Consider the following 18,916-nt stretch of genomic DNA (forward strand, 5'->3'; position numbering starts at 1 on the left):
CGCACGCACGCACGCTCGCACGCGTCACGGCCGAGACGGACGGGAGCGCCGACCTTCTCGCCGGCCAGAGTGACCATGTCCAGCGGGCCGTACATGAAGCGACCGGTCACCACCTGCTGGCTGTCCTCGGTGAAGACGGCATCGTTGACGCGGTGGTTGGCCGTCACGTTCTGTCAAAGTATGTTATGTGAATTGGACCATTTTCAACTTGATACAATTCTTAAAAAAAAATTCTGTTTGGAACATTTTCCCATGTTTATTTATTGATTTGATTGGTTTTATTTTATTATTTTTTTCCTTTTGATATGTTTGGATGTTATATTCTATGGCTATAGGTTATTTTTGGACTATGTTGTTTTGTGATATTCTACCTCTGCTTGCATATTTATGCATACATTTTATATTCAGGTACATACTGTATATGTTATTATACATACATATGTTTTTTGTTAGTTTTTTCCCCTCGCTTGTGTGTGTGTGTGTGTTTGCCATTTGGGGATTGTTTTTGTTTTTTGGGTGTGTTTGTAAAAATAAATAAAAAATAACTCTTAATTACACATGACTATGTACCATATTTGTTATTGTTGTTTTGAAAAGTTAATTTAAAAAAACGTCTGAAAGAAATAATTTTGTTTTGTTTTAAATGAAAACCAGAAATTTCTCGATTTTAGATCAAATACTTAAATTGCTGGATTTTAAATTAATTGATTAATTAATCTAATCTATACGGTTGGACAGACTACATGTGTAGGTGTCATTTTTATGGATTATTGATTCATCTAAATTTTTTGCAATTTTAAATAGAAATTCACAAATTGCACATTTTCAACTGAATTAAAAATGATTTGCTCTCTAATGAATCACTAAATTATTTATTATTATTATTTATATATTTTATTTAAATATGTATCAAATAAATACAAACAATTGTTAAAATTGTCTATTTTATTAAATAATAAGTTGCTGTATTTTAAATTTTTATAAAATGATTACATTATTATTTTAAATTAAATAGATTCTTTACATTTTTTCTTTAAATTCAATACAATTTTTGAATTTGAAATGCAACTCTTCCACTGTTCTTATTTTGAAAGGATTTCACAAATGACGATTTTGAATGAATTAAACCAAATGTTACATTTTTCGAGGGCAGCGATTCTCAACTGGTTGTTCAGGACCCAAAATGGAGTCGCGGCCTCATTTCGGATAAGCGATGCGTGTTAGTCACATGGGCATTTCCTGCTGCGTTTGAAATAAGTGAAATGGAGACGAGACCACCAAACCATACCCTGATCTTCACGTGAGTCCTCTTGCGCAACCACTTCTCGCGAGGTTTGGACGGCTTGAACTCGGACACTTCTTTCCCGGCCAGTTCCAGGATGCCGGAGTTGTCGTGCCTCATAACCTGCGAGACACGTTTGCGTCATCGCCATTGGATTGAGTCGCATTGTGCAAGGTGACAAGTTACCATATCTGAATGGGGTATTTAATTCAGTTGCTCCCAAAAACATATAAATACGTTCGATTTTAAATGTTTTAAGTGTCCCAAAGACGTATTAATATATATAATTTTTAATGCTAGAGCATACAGAAGGCTTTTGACGCAGCCTCTGAACTGAAGAGAACGCTTGAAGCAATGGTAGTAATTACAAAAACGGCCAGCAGGTGGCAGCAGACTGTCAAAGATCAACCAGGGCCATGTTGAAAACAAGCTGTTTTAAACAGATTTGTGAATAATGATGAAACTTATATTCTAATTGCTGCAAAACAGAAACAGATTTAAAATATACTTTTTTTTCCTAATGAAATAAGAGACTCTAATCTTTGTTTTGGTAGGTTCCATGTTTTTATAGCAATAGAATACAATATTCTGTGGGCCCTGCAAAACCAGTGAAAATCCAGTAAAACAGCTGGGAGCAAAGGGGGTTGCTTCAGTGAAAATGGCTGGGGGTGAATGAGTTAATGATTTGAGACTGACACCTCTGGTCAAATGTCAACAAATAATTGGTCCGCTGGCGCACGCCGACATCAAAACGCCGACGATGCTTTTGAGGTCTAACCTGTCTGAGGAGGAAGGACACCACGTCGGTGGACTCCCAGTAGGACGCGTGGAAAAGATGAGGCAACGCCACAGTGGGGAAGGCGGTCAGCGCGTCGGGGCAGTAGAGGGCAAAGTCCATGCGTTTGGTGCCCCACCAGCGAGCTGCAACTGAGGAAGGAACATCATGAGTTGCCGGCGCTCAAAGATCACATTTTCATTTGACAAAAACCAGAGCCCAGACGTCAGCACCAACCCCAGCAGCAGGTGTTGATCTACAGAAGAGTTTTGTGGAGATTAAAAAAAAAAAAAATTAAGACACCGAAAAACCATCAGAGACAAGAGGAAGGTTATTTGATTGAGAAGAAGGGCAGTAAGAAGCTTCCTTGGCCTGGAGGGTCCGGGTGCAGTACCTTGGTCCACCTCCGCCTGGGAGTCCAGTGAGACCAGATCGCATATAGCGCTTTGCAGACCGGGAGACAGGCAGCACTCGGACCCGAGACTTTGATTGTCGCACAACGCGGTGCCGCCGTCCTTCTCGTCGGCGGCTTCTTTGACTTTCTTGCGGGATTTGGGCGGGCTTTTCAGGAAGAATTTGTTTCGGGATGACAGGGCCAGCTCAGACAAAAGGCCAGAACTTTTGGTCTGACTAAACGCGTCTTTTTGGGCTAAAAAGAAAAGAAGCATGTGAAAAGCAAAACATTGGTACTGCAGCGCATCCGTCTGTCAATATGATTCTTGTTTGTGTGTGTGTGTGTGTGTGTGTGTGTGTGTGTGTGTGTGTGTGTGTGTGTGTGTGTGTGTGTGTGTGTGTGTGTGTGTGTGTGCGTGCGTGTGTGCAAGTGGGTGGGACAATCACACATAAAAGACAACAGGACGTTGGTTGGCCGCCAGGATGCGTTGCAGCACTGGGAGAAAATGCAAGTTGCATTTAACACTCAAGACAGTGACACAGACAGAAAGACAGGGGGCGCTCTTGAGTGGATCTCTAACAGGGCCAGGAGGGGGCGAGGGTCTTCATGTCTACCTGCCTAAGCAAATAGTGTGTTTTCTCAAAATGTACAATAAAAAGTGTGGGGGGGTGTGTGGTGGTGGGGGGGGGGCAATGGTGGCGAACACTTACTGTTGGCTATGTTGCCGGCAGTGTAACTGTCTGCCATTCCTGACACCTGGCTGGCAATGCTGACCTCACTGGCGCGCCGCTGGCCCCGCGAGAAGGGGCCCGTGACGGGGGATGAGGGGTACGAACTGTCCATGAAGACACCACCATAAGACTGAACAACATCCGCTATTGAGCCAAACAAGGGAGATCCCATTAGACAAGAGACAAAGGGGAAGGGGTCCGAGGTCAGGGTAGGGGGGGGGGGGGGGGGGGTCATGTGATGGTTTCAGAGGTCAAACTGTGATTGGTTTAACTCATTCACTCCCAGACATTTTCAATGAAGCAACCCCCTTCGCTCCTGGCTGTTTTGCTGGATTTTGACTGATTTCGCAAGGCCCACAGAATATTTTGTTCTATTACTATAAAAACATGGAACCTACCAAAAGAAAGATTAGAGTCTCTTCTTTCATCAGGAAAAAAAAAAGTATATTTCTATCTGTTTCCATTTTGTAGCAATTAGCATTAGAATATAGCTAAGTTTCATCATTATTCACAAATCTGTTTAGAACTGTGGGTCAATGAGCTTGTTTTCAACATGGCCCTGGTTGAGCTCTTATACTCTGCTGCCACTTGCTGGCCATTTGTGTAATAACTACCATTTCTTCAACTGTTCTCTGTAGTTAAGAGGCTGCATCAAAGCCTTCTGTATGCTCTACAAAAAAAAAAAGGATTCAAAACGTATAGATATGTTTTCAGGACAATATTTAAAATAGAAAGTTTTTATATGTTTTGGGGAGCAAATGAGTTAAGAACAACTTCTGTTGGACTCTGAAGCATCGTCAAAAGTATGTCCACAAAACACGTGATGCACGACACAACAAGCAAATGTGCTGGGAAGCACAAAACATGGCAGGAGAGATGTTACGCATTTCAATGTTCAACAAATTGGTGCTTTTTAGGCTAATTCGGTTCAACTGCTAATGTTGACTTTTCGAGGGGGGGGGCCTAAAATTTTGGGGGAAGGGAAATTATGTTTGCACGACAACAGTAGACCCACGCATACTTCACATATTTCCTGCTTTTTTTGGTCAATATTTAGATTGGGGGGGGGGGGGGCTACGCCCAATTGTCATAGAAAATGCATATCAAAGGATCATCTGCAATTTTTAAAATATTTTTTGGGGCTTTGCAAAAACAAAAACGCACCCAAAAAAAAAGTATTTGTATGCTTTCAATTTCCTTCTCAAAGTCTATTCTCCGACTTTGCAGCGGCCGGCAACGGCGACAGACAACACGGACAGACGAAAGCGGAAGACGAGCCAGGGTGAGGGGGGGGAGGATGCGCAAGGTGAGGAAGAAGGTGACGTGACAGGAGAGGCTACACACACTCGGGTGTGGCGGGCGCGGCGGCCTTGACGGCGCCGCCCTCCTGCCAGTTTAGCATGGGCACGGGGATGCACGTCTCGCTGATGGTCTCCTGACAGCGAAGGGACACGGGCGGCCCGCTGTCAAGTAGCAGCGGGGCGTTGCTCTGGACTGTCTCCACTACAGAGGCCAGGTGGAGGGAAGGAAAAGGGGGTGGAGAGAAGAGGAAGGAAGAGGGGACAAGGAAGACACAAAAACATATGAAGCAAGAACAAGAGACAAAAGAAAAGTCAAGCCCTGAGCGGAGGACACGTTTTCTTTTTGGAATCGTTTGGACTCAACTACAGTCATTGGAACGCTACATGAGTCGGGAGGACGCCGAGGTAAAAATGGTTCACGAAGGTACAAAAGGGTCGTTTGCATGTACTTCAAGGGTGGTTAATTGGTTAGCGAGCCATTTTCACTGAAGCAACCCCCTTCGCTCCTGGCTGTTTTTGCTGGATTTGGACTGATTTCGCAAGGCCCACAGAATGTTGTGCTCTATTGCTATAAAAACATGGAACCTACCAAAAGAAAGATTAGAGTCTCTTCTTTCATCAGGAAATTTCTATCTGTTTGCGTTTTTGCAGCAATTAGCATTAGAATATAGCTAAGTTTCATCATTATTTACAAATCTGTTTAGAACTGTGGGTAAATCAGCATGTTTTCAACATGGCCCTAGTTTCTTATACTCTGCTGCCACCAGCTGGCCGTTTTTTGCAATAACTACGATTGCTTCAACCGTTCTGTGCAGTTGAGATGCTGCATCAAAGCCTTCTGTATGCTCTAGCATAAAAAACTAAACAAAAAACTTATAAATATGTCCTTGGGACACTTAAAACATTTAAATTAAAACGTATATATACGTTTTTGGGAGTAAATGAGTTAAAAGTAGCACATCTGTGAAAAGAGTCAGGTTGATTTTCATTTGTGCAGTTCTAGCACCCTCTGGTGGCTAGTTTTTTTTAATGCAGTTAAATTTTCATAAGGGATGTTTTAGCCTTTCTATGTTTAAAATCCCCGCTCATGGTCAAATGAAGGGGAAAGTAATATGCTTGTGAACCGAGTCAATATGTGGAGGAGCTCAATGTGCGCATGTCCAAACACGAACCCCTTGCAGGACTGTGACCACATTTGGCTTCCCAACAAGCACAAACAGAAGAAAAATGCTACATTTTTCTTTGGAGACGAAGACTTATCGTTATGTGACACTGATGGAAAAACAGGACGACATCCACATGTGACAATGTCTTATATTCGTGTGTGTGTGTATGCGCATGGTGGGCACGCGACAGTGGGGGCTCACCCAGCAGTGTCGAATTTCCGTCCCCTAGCGGGAAGCGTTGGTAGCGGGGCACGTTGAAGGGAGGCAACAGGTGGAACTTCCTCTCCAGAAGAGGCTCCAGGCGCGAGGCGGAAGGATCGGCCGGATGGAACAAGTTGTATACCTGCTGACAAGCCGGCCGGAGCTGGGCCACTGGGGGGGTTGGGGGAGGGGGGGGGGAGCAGTGGCTGTTTTTGACATGGTGTTTTCTTCCAAACCCCCGTGTGTGTGACAAAGCACGATGGATTACCGTCCAGCGTGGGGATGACCGTCTTCCTCAGGGCCAACACCAGACCCAGCGGCGAGCCGAAGAGGAAAAAGTCGGACACTTCAAAGTCGAGCTTGCCAAGCGCGCCCCCGTCTAACATGGTGCTGCTGCTCGACCTGCGCGAGGTCCCGTCGCCCCGCAGGATGCTGGAGTGCAAACTGCAAGGGCATTGCAAGGTTAACACGAGGCGGGGCCAAGATTATTTTTTTTTATTATTTACATATCGTTGCTGCTATGTGAAAAACACTTGTGTCCTTTTTGTTTTTCAATTTTTAGATTTTTACGTTTTTGGAATGTCTGCATTCAGTTTCATCCCCCCCAAAATAAAAATGTAAAAATTGACAAAAATGGGCATTCGTATTTTTCACATAGCAACGCCGATATATATATATATATTTTTTTTTTATTCTTTAGGTAAAATATTCTTTAAATTAAATAATAATTAAATAAAAATGAATAATTAAATATATTAAAATAAACACCAGAGTCTAAATTTTTAAGTTGTAAGAAAAAGAGACAAAAGGTAGATGAAAAAGGATTTTGCAAAATACCTAAAAAAGTGTAATAAATTAACCAAGAAGAAAAGCAGAAAATTACCATAAAATGGCTGTGATATTGCCAAAAATGGTCACAGAATTGAATAAAATAAGTAGAAAACAAAATGTTTAAAAAGTAACCATAAAATGTCCAAAAACAAAAGTAGAAATCCCCAAAATGATCATAAAATGTCCACAAAATTGCCCAAAATGTCAGAAAATTGATAGCAAAAAAGACAGAAAAAAATTCCCAATAATGTCCAAAAAAGAAGAAGAGAGGCAGAAAATTACCATAATATGTCCATAAAATTGCCAAGGATGTCAGAAGTTGGACTAAAAGGCAAAAAAAAGTCTAGAAATGTATGAAAAATTAAGTATGAAAAATTACAACATCAAAAACAAGACGAAAGGTAGAAGAAAATGAATCTCTACGTATTGGATGCTGCTGTCATGTTGCTTGTTATGTGCACTGGTGCAGCTAAAATGAGCTTTTGGGCCCTCACTGCATGAGACAAACACTAAAACATGGTTTCCTTCATCACAATGTTCAAATGTTTTGCGGCTCCAGACAGATTTTTGGTTCTTCGTTTTGCTTAAAATGGCTCTTTTGACAGGGAAGGTTGCTGGGCCCCTGATTTTGAGGCAAAGCGCGCGGTAGGGTGTGTGAAACGAGTTTCTCGTCTGGCGCTACCTGGACAGGAACGCCTGATGCTGCTTGATGGTGTCCAGCTCGTAGGTGGACGAGTCGCTCCTCTTGCGCTGCAGCTGCTGCTTCTTGGCGTCATCGCCCGAGATGGTTCGCGGAATGTCGATGTTGCTGCGGCTCAGGTGGCGGCTGCCCTCCAGGGTGGGCGAAGCCGACCCCTGCCCGCAGTTCATAATGGTCCCCGGCGACAGGAGGTCCTGGTCCTACCAGGGAGGGGGGGGCATTTTTTTTTTTCAGTGAGTGGATATTGACAAGTTTGCGAGGTGTCGTATTGATCACCTGTACACTGACAAGACTGCCCCTCCGGCTGCTATTCTGGCTTTCGGTGACAGTCTGGTTGCTGCTGCACAGGGCGTCGAACCCGAGGATTCCTCCCACACAGTCTCCAATAAGGCAGACCTGAAAAAACATGAAATAGGCATCAAAAGAGTACAGTAATTCTGCACCGATAATCCCAAACCAACCTGTCCGGAGAAGGCGGCCCCGTCCAGAGACTTGATGAAATCGCCGTAGACCTGATTGGCTCTGGCGATGACGGTGGAAACGGCTTCCTGGTACTGAGGCGCAGAGGTGGCCAGCAGGGGGAGAGCTGCCAGCGGGATGTGATCTTGGCTGCTGGACAGACAACTTTCGTCGTAGCCGTACGGGCTCAGGCTGCCGCACAAGACGAACGTAAGGTCAGTAGTGTGGAAGACAACAAAAAACGTACAAAATGGCGTACGCGTGTAACTTACTTAGACACCAGGGAGAAGGCCTCGGCACAGATGGCGGGACACGGGACGAGGCGGACGGCGAGGCGGCCCAACGCCGACGGGTAGTGGACGCGCATGACGGAATCGAACGCGGCGCCGATGGTGTTGACATCGGCCTGCTTGCCGCTCTGCTCGCCACCGCCCGTGTCCAGGATGTTGCCGCCGTGCAGGACCAGGACGAGCACGTGGATCTTGGAGGACTGCAGGCACTGTTGGGACGAGCTCTCCTGTCGAGTGGAGACAACCGTAAGGTACAACTGGAGAACGCAGAGTGCTTTAATGACGACTTTTTGGAGACACTTTCTGTGCTATCGCTCTCTTCTGAACAAGAATTAGGGGAATTTCAAATGATTTTTTTATAGCCAAAAATTTGAGCATGAGTGTGAAAGAATTTACATTAAAGCATGCCATGATGCCAGATGGTTTCTTATTGTTTTGTTTTTTATATACTTGTGGCAGTCGGTCTTGTTTTCAATTTGTCATTAAAAAAATGTCCATTCGGCATCAGAAACTTTTCGATTTCAGTGAGCCCTCAACATTTTTTTAAGTGCTTTAATCCAAACTCTTTCCAATTTTGTACTCTCTGGACTTTTGACCATTCTTAAAAAGATTGAAGGAATTTCAAAGTTTTTTTTCCGCATTTCTCTATACCCAAATTTGAGTCAGTTCACTGAGCTTCTACATTCCAAATGGTCAAACAGCGAGAGAACAAAACAGTCTGCATTAAAGCATGCCATGATGCCAGCTGGATCTCTTCCCGTTTTGTTTTTGACAGTTGCTTTTTGATTTTTCATGAAAGACGAGAAGAGATCATACATTATCATGAAGTGCTTTCTTTAATGCAACCTCTTCATCTTTTACAACTTGGCTACACATGACAGCTAAATGTAATAATAAAAAGGTTTTTTTTTTTTTTTACTGTTTCATGTTGTTAAATGGTCAAAACTTCAAGAGCTCACTGAAATAAAAAAATGTGTGCAATTAAAGCATGTCAATATTCTGGATGGTCTCTCCTTGTTTTTTTTAAATTACTAATAAAAAACTAGAACAAACAAAACATGAAGAATCCATCTGTCATCATGGCATGCTTTAATGTGGATCGCTTCCATTTCAGTGAGCAGGCCAAGTTTAGGGACATGAGACAGCTAAACACAATTTGCACTCTAAGATTATTACTGTCTCATGTTGTTAAGTGGTCCAAAACTTTAAGAGCTCACTGAAATCGAAACAGTCTTCATTAAAGCATGTCAAAATTATGTCTGGGTCATGGATTTTGTCTTTTAACTATATTAATTTGAAATATATGCTTTTCACCACAATCTAAAACGGTTCTCAGGTGGCTTAATAAGGCCTCTTCATACACAGCACACCGCAATGAATTTCATCATGAAAATTCATCCACGTTTCACAAATTCAGGACATCTTTATGTTTGCAATATTGGGGGGTAAAAATACACCCGATAGGATTTGTATCATGCTGTCACTTCGCTGGTGTGCCGCCAATAGTCTTACCTTATTCTGTCTTAAGCCGTCTATTGGCGGCAACCAAAATAAGACGAGCGGCTGTTAAGATAACATAACACAAAGTGTAGCAAAAAAAAAAAAAAAAAAAAAACAGTAGCCAAAAATGATACAGCAGCTGAACAGGGAGCGCGATCAGGCTATCTGGGGGGGTGGGTGGGTATCACGGATTGGCTTCGGAAGGGGGCGGGGACACTCAGGACTGTCTGTGGGAAATTACAGGGGTGGGCTGACAGGGAACTGGGCGCAAGCTACTTACGCACTGGTGCCGTGTTACTGTGATGCTGGGAATGGGAGCGCTATTGGCTGGGACCCTAACGGAGGCTCGCATCTGAACACAAGAGGACACAAGAGTCTCAGGGCTAGACCGGATGGAAAGCCCGTTAAGTCCATATTCTTGATAAGGTCCATTTAACAGTTATGCGTTTTTGTCCTCACTAATACGACAATTCAATTGGGCTGCAACTGGAAGCGCGTGCGAATCTTCCTGTGGAAAACGGAGGATTCCATCCAGGGGTGCGTTTGTGGACGCGTACCTCGTCGAGTTTTTCCCCGTCGGTCGCTCTGTCGTAGTCCGCCATGTCCTTGAAGAGCTCGCCTGCAAACACGGGCAAACAAAGCGGTCACGGCCAGGTCGTCCCCACGGACCGTCTCACCGCGTCAACATTTTCTTGGGCGTACCGGAGGTTTCTTCCATGTCGGAAGCCTCGATCTTGTCCATGAGGTCGTTGGAATTCCACTTGGTGATTTGCTTGGGTAGGACCTCCTCGCCATCCGAGAAATCCTCTGCGACACACACATACAAAAGATAAACATCATTTAGTAAGACGAGAATGGATCGACCACCCGGCATTTGATTATTAGTCAGATTTTGACCTGATTTCCAGCCATCCTTTGACATCATGAAAATGATCACATACATTCAGTTGGGGGGGCATTTTGAACTGCAATGGCACTATTACGCCACAGTAACGGAGTGGCAGTATTTTGAAAAAGCTGCAGGGCTAAAACTGTCGAGCAAGAAGACCAAGAGTAAGTATTTCTTCTGTAATCAAATAAGTTGTCACTTCCATCCATCCATTTTGTGAAGCGTTTGTCAAGTACATTTCATTCGCATAATGTTACGATAGCTAAAAATAATATTAAATAGATATTTGACCATATTGGCCTACTTATTGGTTGCGCAATCTCTAACACGAGAGCGAGATGGCAAATTCCGCCTTTCCAGACAACAATGCATAAATGAAGCCAAAAATGTGTCGAAAACGGATTCATTTTGTCACAAAATAATGAAGATAAGCGGTAAAGAATTAATGTATGGATAATTTCTTACCACCTCAATATTGATCATTATTATCATTTTTTTAAAGGCAGATTTTCTGGAAATTTCTATTTCAATGGAAATGTATAAAAAATGGCGTGTTTTTTTTTGCATATCGTCTATTTGACTTCTGTCCACTACCATTGACAAACACAGGAAACAGGAAAATAAACTGGATACACGAGTTCACATTTTATTTGAATTTTATTGTTTTGCTATTGATTCATTAATAATCTACCTGTAGTTCATTCATTTCCAAAATCATATTTTTTTTGCTGTCGGGTAGAATTCTCGCTTCTCTAAAATCACTGCTTTCCATGAGTAAAAAAAAAATATATATATATAAAAATAAAGTCCACAAAACCTATGCTCAATTGCTAATTTTATTCACAAAAAATAATAAATAATTTGCTATTTATTAAGCTGTCACTGATTACTTTGATTCCTCAGACAGTTCATGTGTCCCAGAGAGTTTGTTATCAGGATTTTTTCCAATACTTTAAATTGATTAATAATGTATAAAAGTAATACATGACATGGTAATAGTATCGCTTTATGGAGAGAGAAAAAAACTGAAATTGACCATATTTGGTCATATAGCGCCCAACAGCAATAATGTGCAAAGTGCTTACAAGGCTTTGTAACCGGCAAATTGCCTTTATGAAACACTAACCCCACTTAAGGCCATCGACTGTCGACATTCCTTTATTGTGTCAAGGTGATACGGTCACCTCCTTATTGTGTCTCAATGTAACAGAAAGATACATATATGTAGATATGTCAGTATGTGTGGTAACTCGGGGTGTCACGGTGCGTGAACTCATGTTCATATTTTTCATGCGTTCCTTGAGCACTGTACATATATTAGGCAACAGAGTGTAACTGCCATCCACTCTCGTCGCAAGTCTGCCCTAAACGATAAGACTGATCCTCCAAAACTTGTTATTTGAAGTTATTATTTGACAATTGTATGGTTTTCTTATATTCTTATTTTACATGTCATTGAATCTGTTCCAGTGACGCACTTCCTGTGAGTGAAGCTGGCTTGTGTTCTTCCCGCATTGCGTGGGCTTCCTCACCACATTCCAAAAACATTGCATTTGAGGCGATTTGAAGATTTTGGATTGTTCTTAGGTGGGAATGTGAATGATTGTTTGTCTATATGTGCTCTGAGCTTGGCTGGCCAAAATCAGCTGGGCATCGCTCCAGCACAACCGTCGCATTAATAAGGACGAGCACTGTAAAAAAAAAAAAAAAAAAAAGGATGGATGAATCTGTTCTCTTCCTGCAACCCAATGCGAGCTGAAGCCTCCCCTCAAAACCAAAGCACGTACCCGAGCGTGATTTCATTGCTGGCGTTACACCCCTAATGACAAATAAAATGTGTCTTGTGATGTTGGCTTTTTGTTTTATTGTGAAGACTGCATGTCATTAAAACCACGGCACACAAACAATAAGGAAGCATTTATTGCTTGCCGGGGTGTATCATGGCAGTGAGTGTGATTTATAAACTTTTGACATTCCAGCCAGCCACTTGGCCCGGGTCCTGGGACAAAGTCCTCCGGCGGGGTGGAAGGACGTAGGAGGTGGATGGGGGTGGGGGGGAGTTGGGGTTTATTTCAACTGCAGCCCAAAGCATGCTGGGTATCTGGGAAGCTTAAGAACTGATCTGTGGTTAGAAAGATGCATGCAGAGTCAGCTTCCTGGAAAAAGGCTTGGATGAAAACACGTCTATGTATAGACGGTCGTGCGCTTCGCCACGAGATCCGATACAAGACCTGCGGAAATACTTCCAACGATCACATCAAGTTCACAATTGTTAACTTTGTCACACCGAGGGGGAGCAAAAGCAGGCGTACACTATTTTATCTTATTTATCTAAGGAAGGGATGGAGGGTGTAAGGAGGAAATCGAGGATGGATCGAAGGATGATGGATGGATTGATTGATTGATTGATTGATTGATTGATTGAATGATGCTTTGTAGGTCCAAGAAAGCAAAGAAGGGATGGAGGGAAAGAGTAAGGAAGGAGAGAAAGGAGGAGGAATGAATTGAGGGAGGAATGATAGAAGATAAAGAAGGAAAGATAGATAGTCGGGGGAACAGATTGAAGGACGTTAGGAAGAAAGGAAGGAAAAAATCTAAAAGATGGTCGGTGGGAAGGAAGGATGAGGACAAAGGAAGCACGGAGGAAAGGGCAGAATGAAGAGAAGGAGATCTGATAGGAAGGAAGAAAGAAATAAGGTAAGAAGAAAGAATAACAAGGGAAGGCTAGGAAATGGGAAGGAATGAGGAAAAAAGAAAGAAAGAATAATTTAGCCAACACAAATGTAATGCCTATTACTGCCCCCTACAGGCCTGGAGTATCATGTCTAACTTTCCAATTCAAGAAATCTGTTCCGATCTTGTATTGGATGGTGGTCAAATAGCGCCAACCTTCCTCTTCCCGCCTTAGCTGTCTTAGCGCCTTACCGTAAGCGTCGAAGAACTCTTCGTCCGAGCTGTCGTCCGAGTCCCGCGCAATGCTCTGCATCCTCCACTCGGAGATGCTGTGTCGGGACGGGCTCACTGCGAAGGGACAAAATAATGGGACGTCACAATAAACTCACATTTGAGATGGAAATCCACTTTTTTTTATGTATAAATAATTTTACCTCTCACACATGCTTTAACATTTAAACATAATAAAAAACATGTGGAACATATTTGAAATTGTTCAGCCGTCGGATATTCTTTCGCTGATATTTGTTCTTAACACCCTCTGCCAACCGAGCACAAAGATATATTGCACCACCGGCTTCCACTCCTACACACATGGTGTTATATAAATATGCAACAGGCTCATGCGCACAGCTGCCTGGCAGTTGGACCGCTCGCTGGTCAGAATGAGCAAATTGTCAGGTCTGGTCCATCATGGCGGAAAGGAGGTTACAGCTGGAGCTGGTCTGGGATGTCATGCTGCTTCTAATAATAGGCCTGCGAGGAACCACCAGTGTGTGTGGGAGTGTGTGTGTGTGTGTGTGTGTGTGTGTGTCTGGGCGCAGGTGGCAGGCAGCCCCCCCTCCGACACCTGCCAGTGGAGGGGGTTGAGCTGCTGCTGTGGTTGCTAAAAATAGCCCAGTTGTAATCCAACATGTTGCAAACAGTTATGTAATATACCCAAGCCCCGCCCATTTGTGGTTCATTCACATTCACCACATTATATAATCATAAAAATGTCATTAATTCTCACCATACTTTTTAAGACCTGGAAAATGCTGGATTTTTAGAAAAACGGAATTTTAAAAATCAAATCGCCCCCCCACCCACTCATGCTAATGCTATGCTAAAAATCATACACTATCAGGAAGAAGCAACTCTCTCACCTCCTCGTTTTGAGGAGCGAGAAGAGCGCGAGGAGGTGGACCACTGCTTGGTGAGCATGCCGCGGGGCTGCAGCGTGTTCGCAGCCGCGCCGCTGGCCGTCACCTCCGCCTCCGCCACCTCCTTGGCCTCCTGCTCCTTGACCGGAGGCGGCGTGTCCCCGTTGGCCTCGGTGGCCTCCTCCACCTGGCAGAACTGCGCCATTTTCCTGGCCAGGGTCAGCTGGGTCTCCAACTCCAGCTGCCTGATGTCCTCCATGGTGAGACCGTACCACTCGTCTTGCCAGCACCAGGCCTGCCGGTGGGCGCGCACCATTACTTTTCTTAGTCCTAAAAGAAGGGAATACGACAAAATAATGGTAACTAGAGAACGCCATTTCGATTGAATAACTCGAAAAAATTACCTACCAACATCATGGATGAATCTCTCAATCTTGGACTGCATGCCCCAGTAGCGGAATTCCACCTTGCACAGCTTGTAGGCGCACATGATGGGCATCCTGCCCGGGTTGTTGTTGTACTCTTCGATCCAGTCGTCCAGCAAGGGGCCCCGCTGGGTCTTGTCCGACTTGTACAGCCGCGGGTCCTCCTCGGCTTTGTACTCGTGGGGAGCGATGGGGTCGGTCACTATGTCGATGGGGTCTGCCGTTAAAAAAGAAAAAGAAAAAGGGGTTACAATTTGAAATAATGAAATGAAATTAAAATAATAAAAAAAAAAAAGCTAAATAAGATACAATTAATAAAACATTTGAAATAATCCTATAAAAAAATAAAAACATGCAAAATACATAAAAAAAAAAACGTCAATACATTTGTAAATGTGCAGAAATAAAAAATATATATATAACTGTTTTAAACACCATAAGAAAAACAAAATTCTTAAAAATACTTATAGGATATCCCATTTTCCCCAAATATGCTTAAAATTTATATTTAGAAAAAAATACCCCCCCAATAAGAAAAAAAATCAATAGCGTTTTGATACTCCAAAAAAAACAAAAATCTAATAAATTATTCAATTATATAAAATAGAATCCAGTATTTAAAACTATTTAAATTATATCATTTTGGTAAATAACATAAGGCTGTGCATTTTCTAAATACCATACAATAAAATTAAATTTCGTATAAAATTTGTTGACTGACCAAATTGCAGGGGCCGAGACCATTAGCTTTTCATTAAAATAAAATTTCGCTAATAGGCATTAAAAGCAGCGTTTTAACTTTAACGCCAATCAGCGACAGGCGTAAAAAATGGCACTTACAAGTGTTGTGCGATCCTATCAACTAAAACAAAACAAATTCAAGACTTTTAAAATTACGGTACATAAAAACAAGTCAGTAATATTCATCTAAAATACACCCCCCCAAAAAAATCTATGTTTTTTTTTTAAACTCTTAAAAATAATCAACATATTTAAATATACATTTAAAAATACTACAATTTATTTGGGGGCAAAAAAACGGGGAAAAAAACACAAGCTATGTTGCTTATAGTTATTATAAAATTTATTTCTATCACTCCAAAGCACAACAAACATAATTCTATTGCCAATGGTACTCCAAGTACTCCTCCGAGCTTCAATATGAGGACAAAAAAAAGCATTGCAGTAGCATCCATTAGCCACAAGTGGGCCTCAGCAGCACGTCATGTGGAAAACAGGAAGCGATTTGATTTGAAGTCAATATTGCCCATCCCTATGCAGCATTAGTGAAGAAAATGCAGCATGAAGTGTTTGTTGCTTTCTGGCCTTACCGACGCTCCTCTGCCTCTTGTCGGCGGCCGACATGTTGAAAACGTCTGGCTGATTGCCGGTGTCGCTCATGTAGTATGTCTCGATATCGATGGAGAACTTCTCCACGAAGGGGCATGTGTATCTGAAAGGACCACACAGGGAACAGATTCTGGTTATTTATACTGTCGTTTAAGTCTTAAAACAACCATCCACATGCTGTAATCACATTGAAATACACTTTTTAACACATTGCAATAGTATTTCAATGCCAAAAATCTGTATCTTAAACACACACATAAAACAAATATATGTTCTACTCTTATTAGTTTTGTCTCTGAAATATGCATTTCCCCCCCATAATATTACAACTCTTTTCTCAAAAATATACAGCTTTATTCTTGTAAGATTACAACTTTTTCCTTTAACATATTTTGCTTGTTTCTCAAAAAAAAAAAAATCTCAAAAATATTTGTACCTAATAATGTTCTTGAAGATAATTCAACTTTTTCTTGGGAATATACAACTTGATTCATGTACACTACGGACTTTTTGTTCAAAAAAAATAAAAAAAATTTTTTAGGTATATTTGCTATTTTTATTTGAAAATATAAAACTTTTCTTGTGATACTATTTTTTTTCTTGAAAATATACAACTTTTACAATTTACTTCTTGAACATCTTATCTTGAAGACTATTATTGTTTTTGGTTCATCATATTCACATAAAAATTCTTGAAAATATTGGACTTTCATTTTTTTAAGTTTATCATTTTCTTCTTAAAAATATATCATCTAATTCTCGTAAGATTATCACTTTTTTCTCTAAGATTGAAACATCTTTTCTCAAAAATATGTGACGTCATTTTGAAATATACAACTTTATTCTCAACAATATACGATTTACGTCTTAATAGCTTCTTCTTTTTTTTTAATCATCGACTACTCTCATAAGGTTACAATTGTCTTATTAAAATATACAGTGAGATAATTGGTCATATACATATAAAGTTTTTTAAAAATATTTTTAAATATTACTTTTGCTCAGCGAAACACAACTGTCTTGTGTTGACCTAGCAATCCTTTGTACAATAAATTAAAAAATTGGTTACTTTCATGAAAGTTTGGATTTGGGAATATGTTGTAAATCCAGCAATTACTTGTGGCTGCTGAAACTCTCACCGCGTGCGCGTGTAAGGGTAGGCGTTCCAGGACTCCTCTTCCACCCTCAGCGCCGCTTTGGGCAGAATGGAGCGGAACCAGCTGGGAATGTGCATGCCAATGTGGTAAACCTTGTGGGTGTACTGGCCCGTCCCGCCCGGTCCGTCCGTGTACGGTTTGTTTTTCAGGATCTCCACGCCGCTGCCCTCGCCGCAGCTCTCCTCACGGCTTTTTTTCTGCCACGACAAAAAAAAAAAATCATCAAACATGGAACCCTAGCACTCAGAAAACCTTCTAAGAGATTTCCAGTACTTTATACTAATGTCAAATGAAAAGTAGAGTGTTAAGAAAATACAAAAATATTAAGCAGAAACGTGCTTTTTTTTTTTTTTTAAGCTCATACTTTTGTCACCAAAAAGGTTTTGCTGTCGACGGTATCGGCTCCAAATAATCTTATGTCATTTCTTAATACTGCGCAGGGAACTCTTTGAAAACATGCAGTCAGTCCATTTTGATCTCTAGCTTCTGTCCCCAAATATGGTTTGCTTGCCCTTAAAAAAATCGCCTGGCCTATATAAGCTCTGAGCACTTTCCGTACTGGATCTCTGTGCATTTTGCGTCTGGGTGGTACGAGCGGCGCCGCGTCTGCGTTGCTGTAGAGAGCGGCGCCTGCGGCTAATGAATGACCTGTCATCGGTAACGAGGTCTGCTAGGCCGGCCGCTCAGTGTTCTCCTCCTCCTGCAGACGGGGGCTGATTCATCGCATGGCCTCACCTCTGTTTTCCCCTCCCTAAATTGACTGCAGGAATCAAGTCTGGCAATTAAGTCCCGACTTGCTGCTGCGCTTAATGCAGCACAATGTTTGAATTATTTTCTAAATATGATGGCGGTGAACTCAACTCACTTCACAACCAGCAGCAGTTTGGCAGAGAGTGAAAAATGATCTTGAAAAAAAAAAGCAATGTGTGTGTTATACTGCCCCTAGGTGGCCAAGGCGTGCACACCAGAAGGATCAGCACAAGCTCCATTGAACTGAAGCAAAATATGTGGCAGCAATTGTTAAATTATTTACATTCGATTTAATTTATATGGTTTTATAAAGAACAATATTATAGTGTGCTATTTTCTTGATTAAAAAAAAAACTACATTAAGAATGTTTTGTTTTTTGGGGGGAGTCTGGAGCGGATTATTTGCATTACAATTCATTTCAATCAGAGATGGCAAATCCAGGTCCAGAAAGTAAAAACCCTGCCACAGTTTGGCTTTAGCCCGTGGTGCTAGCGAGCTAGCTTGTTCCCGTGGTGCTCGTTTACCTGTTAGGGACCTAGCTAGCTAGCATCAGGGGCTAAAGCCAAGCTGTGGCAGGGTATTTACTTTCTGGACCTGGATTTGCCACTTCTGATTTCAATAGAGTTAGATATACAAATATCACTATTATTTCTGGGGAAGTTGATGCAAGTTAATGTTGCTGTTATTGTTTGGTATTAGGAGAAAATAAAAAAAAATCCAGAAGTGGAAAAAAAAAAAAAAAAACATCTATTAAAATTGGGAGTTGGATTTTTGAGAAGAAGAAAAAATCTGAGCTTTTATTTTAACCGTTTTTATTTGCTTCTGCTGTTTAAGCATGTGTCATGTTTTGGCCAAGCCGCTGTCAAGTCATCACTAACTAAAACGGCGTCAACGCGAAA

General features: G+C 41.8%; 1 protein-coding gene across 12 annotated transcripts in view; it reads right to left on the minus strand.

Moving 5' to 3' along the window:
• LOC147173391 (membrane-associated phosphatidylinositol transfer protein 2-like) overlaps window positions 1–18,916 on the minus strand; it is a 48,298-nt gene that overhangs the window by 7,746 nt on the left and 21,636 nt on the right. For 3 of the 12 annotated variants that reach the window (XM_086075074.1, XM_086075072.1, XM_086075073.1), the window contains exons 3-21: window positions 17,249–17,463; window positions 16,091–16,212; window positions 14,743–14,976; window positions 14,338–14,664; window positions 13,445–13,540; window positions 10,333–10,437; window positions 10,188–10,249; window positions 8,113–8,357; window positions 7,843–8,032; window positions 7,658–7,777; window positions 7,364–7,581; window positions 6,119–6,294; window positions 5,851–6,021; window positions 4,527–4,685; window positions 3,162–3,326; window positions 2,452–2,706; window positions 2,061–2,209; window positions 1,289–1,405; window positions 54–170 (exon numbers count right to left, since the gene is read on the minus strand). In XM_086075074.1, the coding sequence (XP_085931200.1) occupies window positions 54–170; window positions 1,289–1,405; window positions 2,061–2,209; window positions 2,452–2,706; window positions 3,162–3,326; window positions 4,527–4,685; window positions 5,851–6,021; window positions 6,119–6,294; window positions 7,364–7,581; window positions 7,658–7,777; window positions 7,843–8,032; window positions 8,113–8,357; window positions 10,188–10,249; window positions 10,333–10,437; window positions 13,445–13,540; window positions 14,338–14,664; window positions 14,743–14,976; window positions 16,091–16,212; window positions 17,249–17,463 (3,243 nt within the window). Of the gene's footprint in view, window positions 1–53; window positions 171–1,288; window positions 1,406–2,060; window positions 2,210–2,451; window positions 2,707–3,161; window positions 3,327–4,526; window positions 4,686–5,850; window positions 6,022–6,118; window positions 6,295–7,363; window positions 7,582–7,657; window positions 7,778–7,842; window positions 8,033–8,112; window positions 8,358–9,910; window positions 9,983–10,187; window positions 10,250–10,332; window positions 10,438–13,444; window positions 13,541–14,337; window positions 14,665–14,742; window positions 14,977–16,090; window positions 16,213–17,226; window positions 17,464–18,916 lie in introns of those variants that run through there. The other 9 variants (XM_086075083.1, XM_086075075.1, XM_086075079.1 and 6 more) reach the window with 9 other exon arrangements.

The sequence above is a fragment of the Leptonotus elevatus genome, chromosome 5 (assembly GCF_054856555.1).
Source record: "Leptonotus elevatus isolate MCC_2025b chromosome 5, RoL_Lele_1.0, whole genome shotgun sequence".
Taxonomy (NCBI): domain Eukaryota; kingdom Metazoa; phylum Chordata; class Actinopteri; order Syngnathiformes; family Syngnathidae; genus Leptonotus; species Leptonotus elevatus.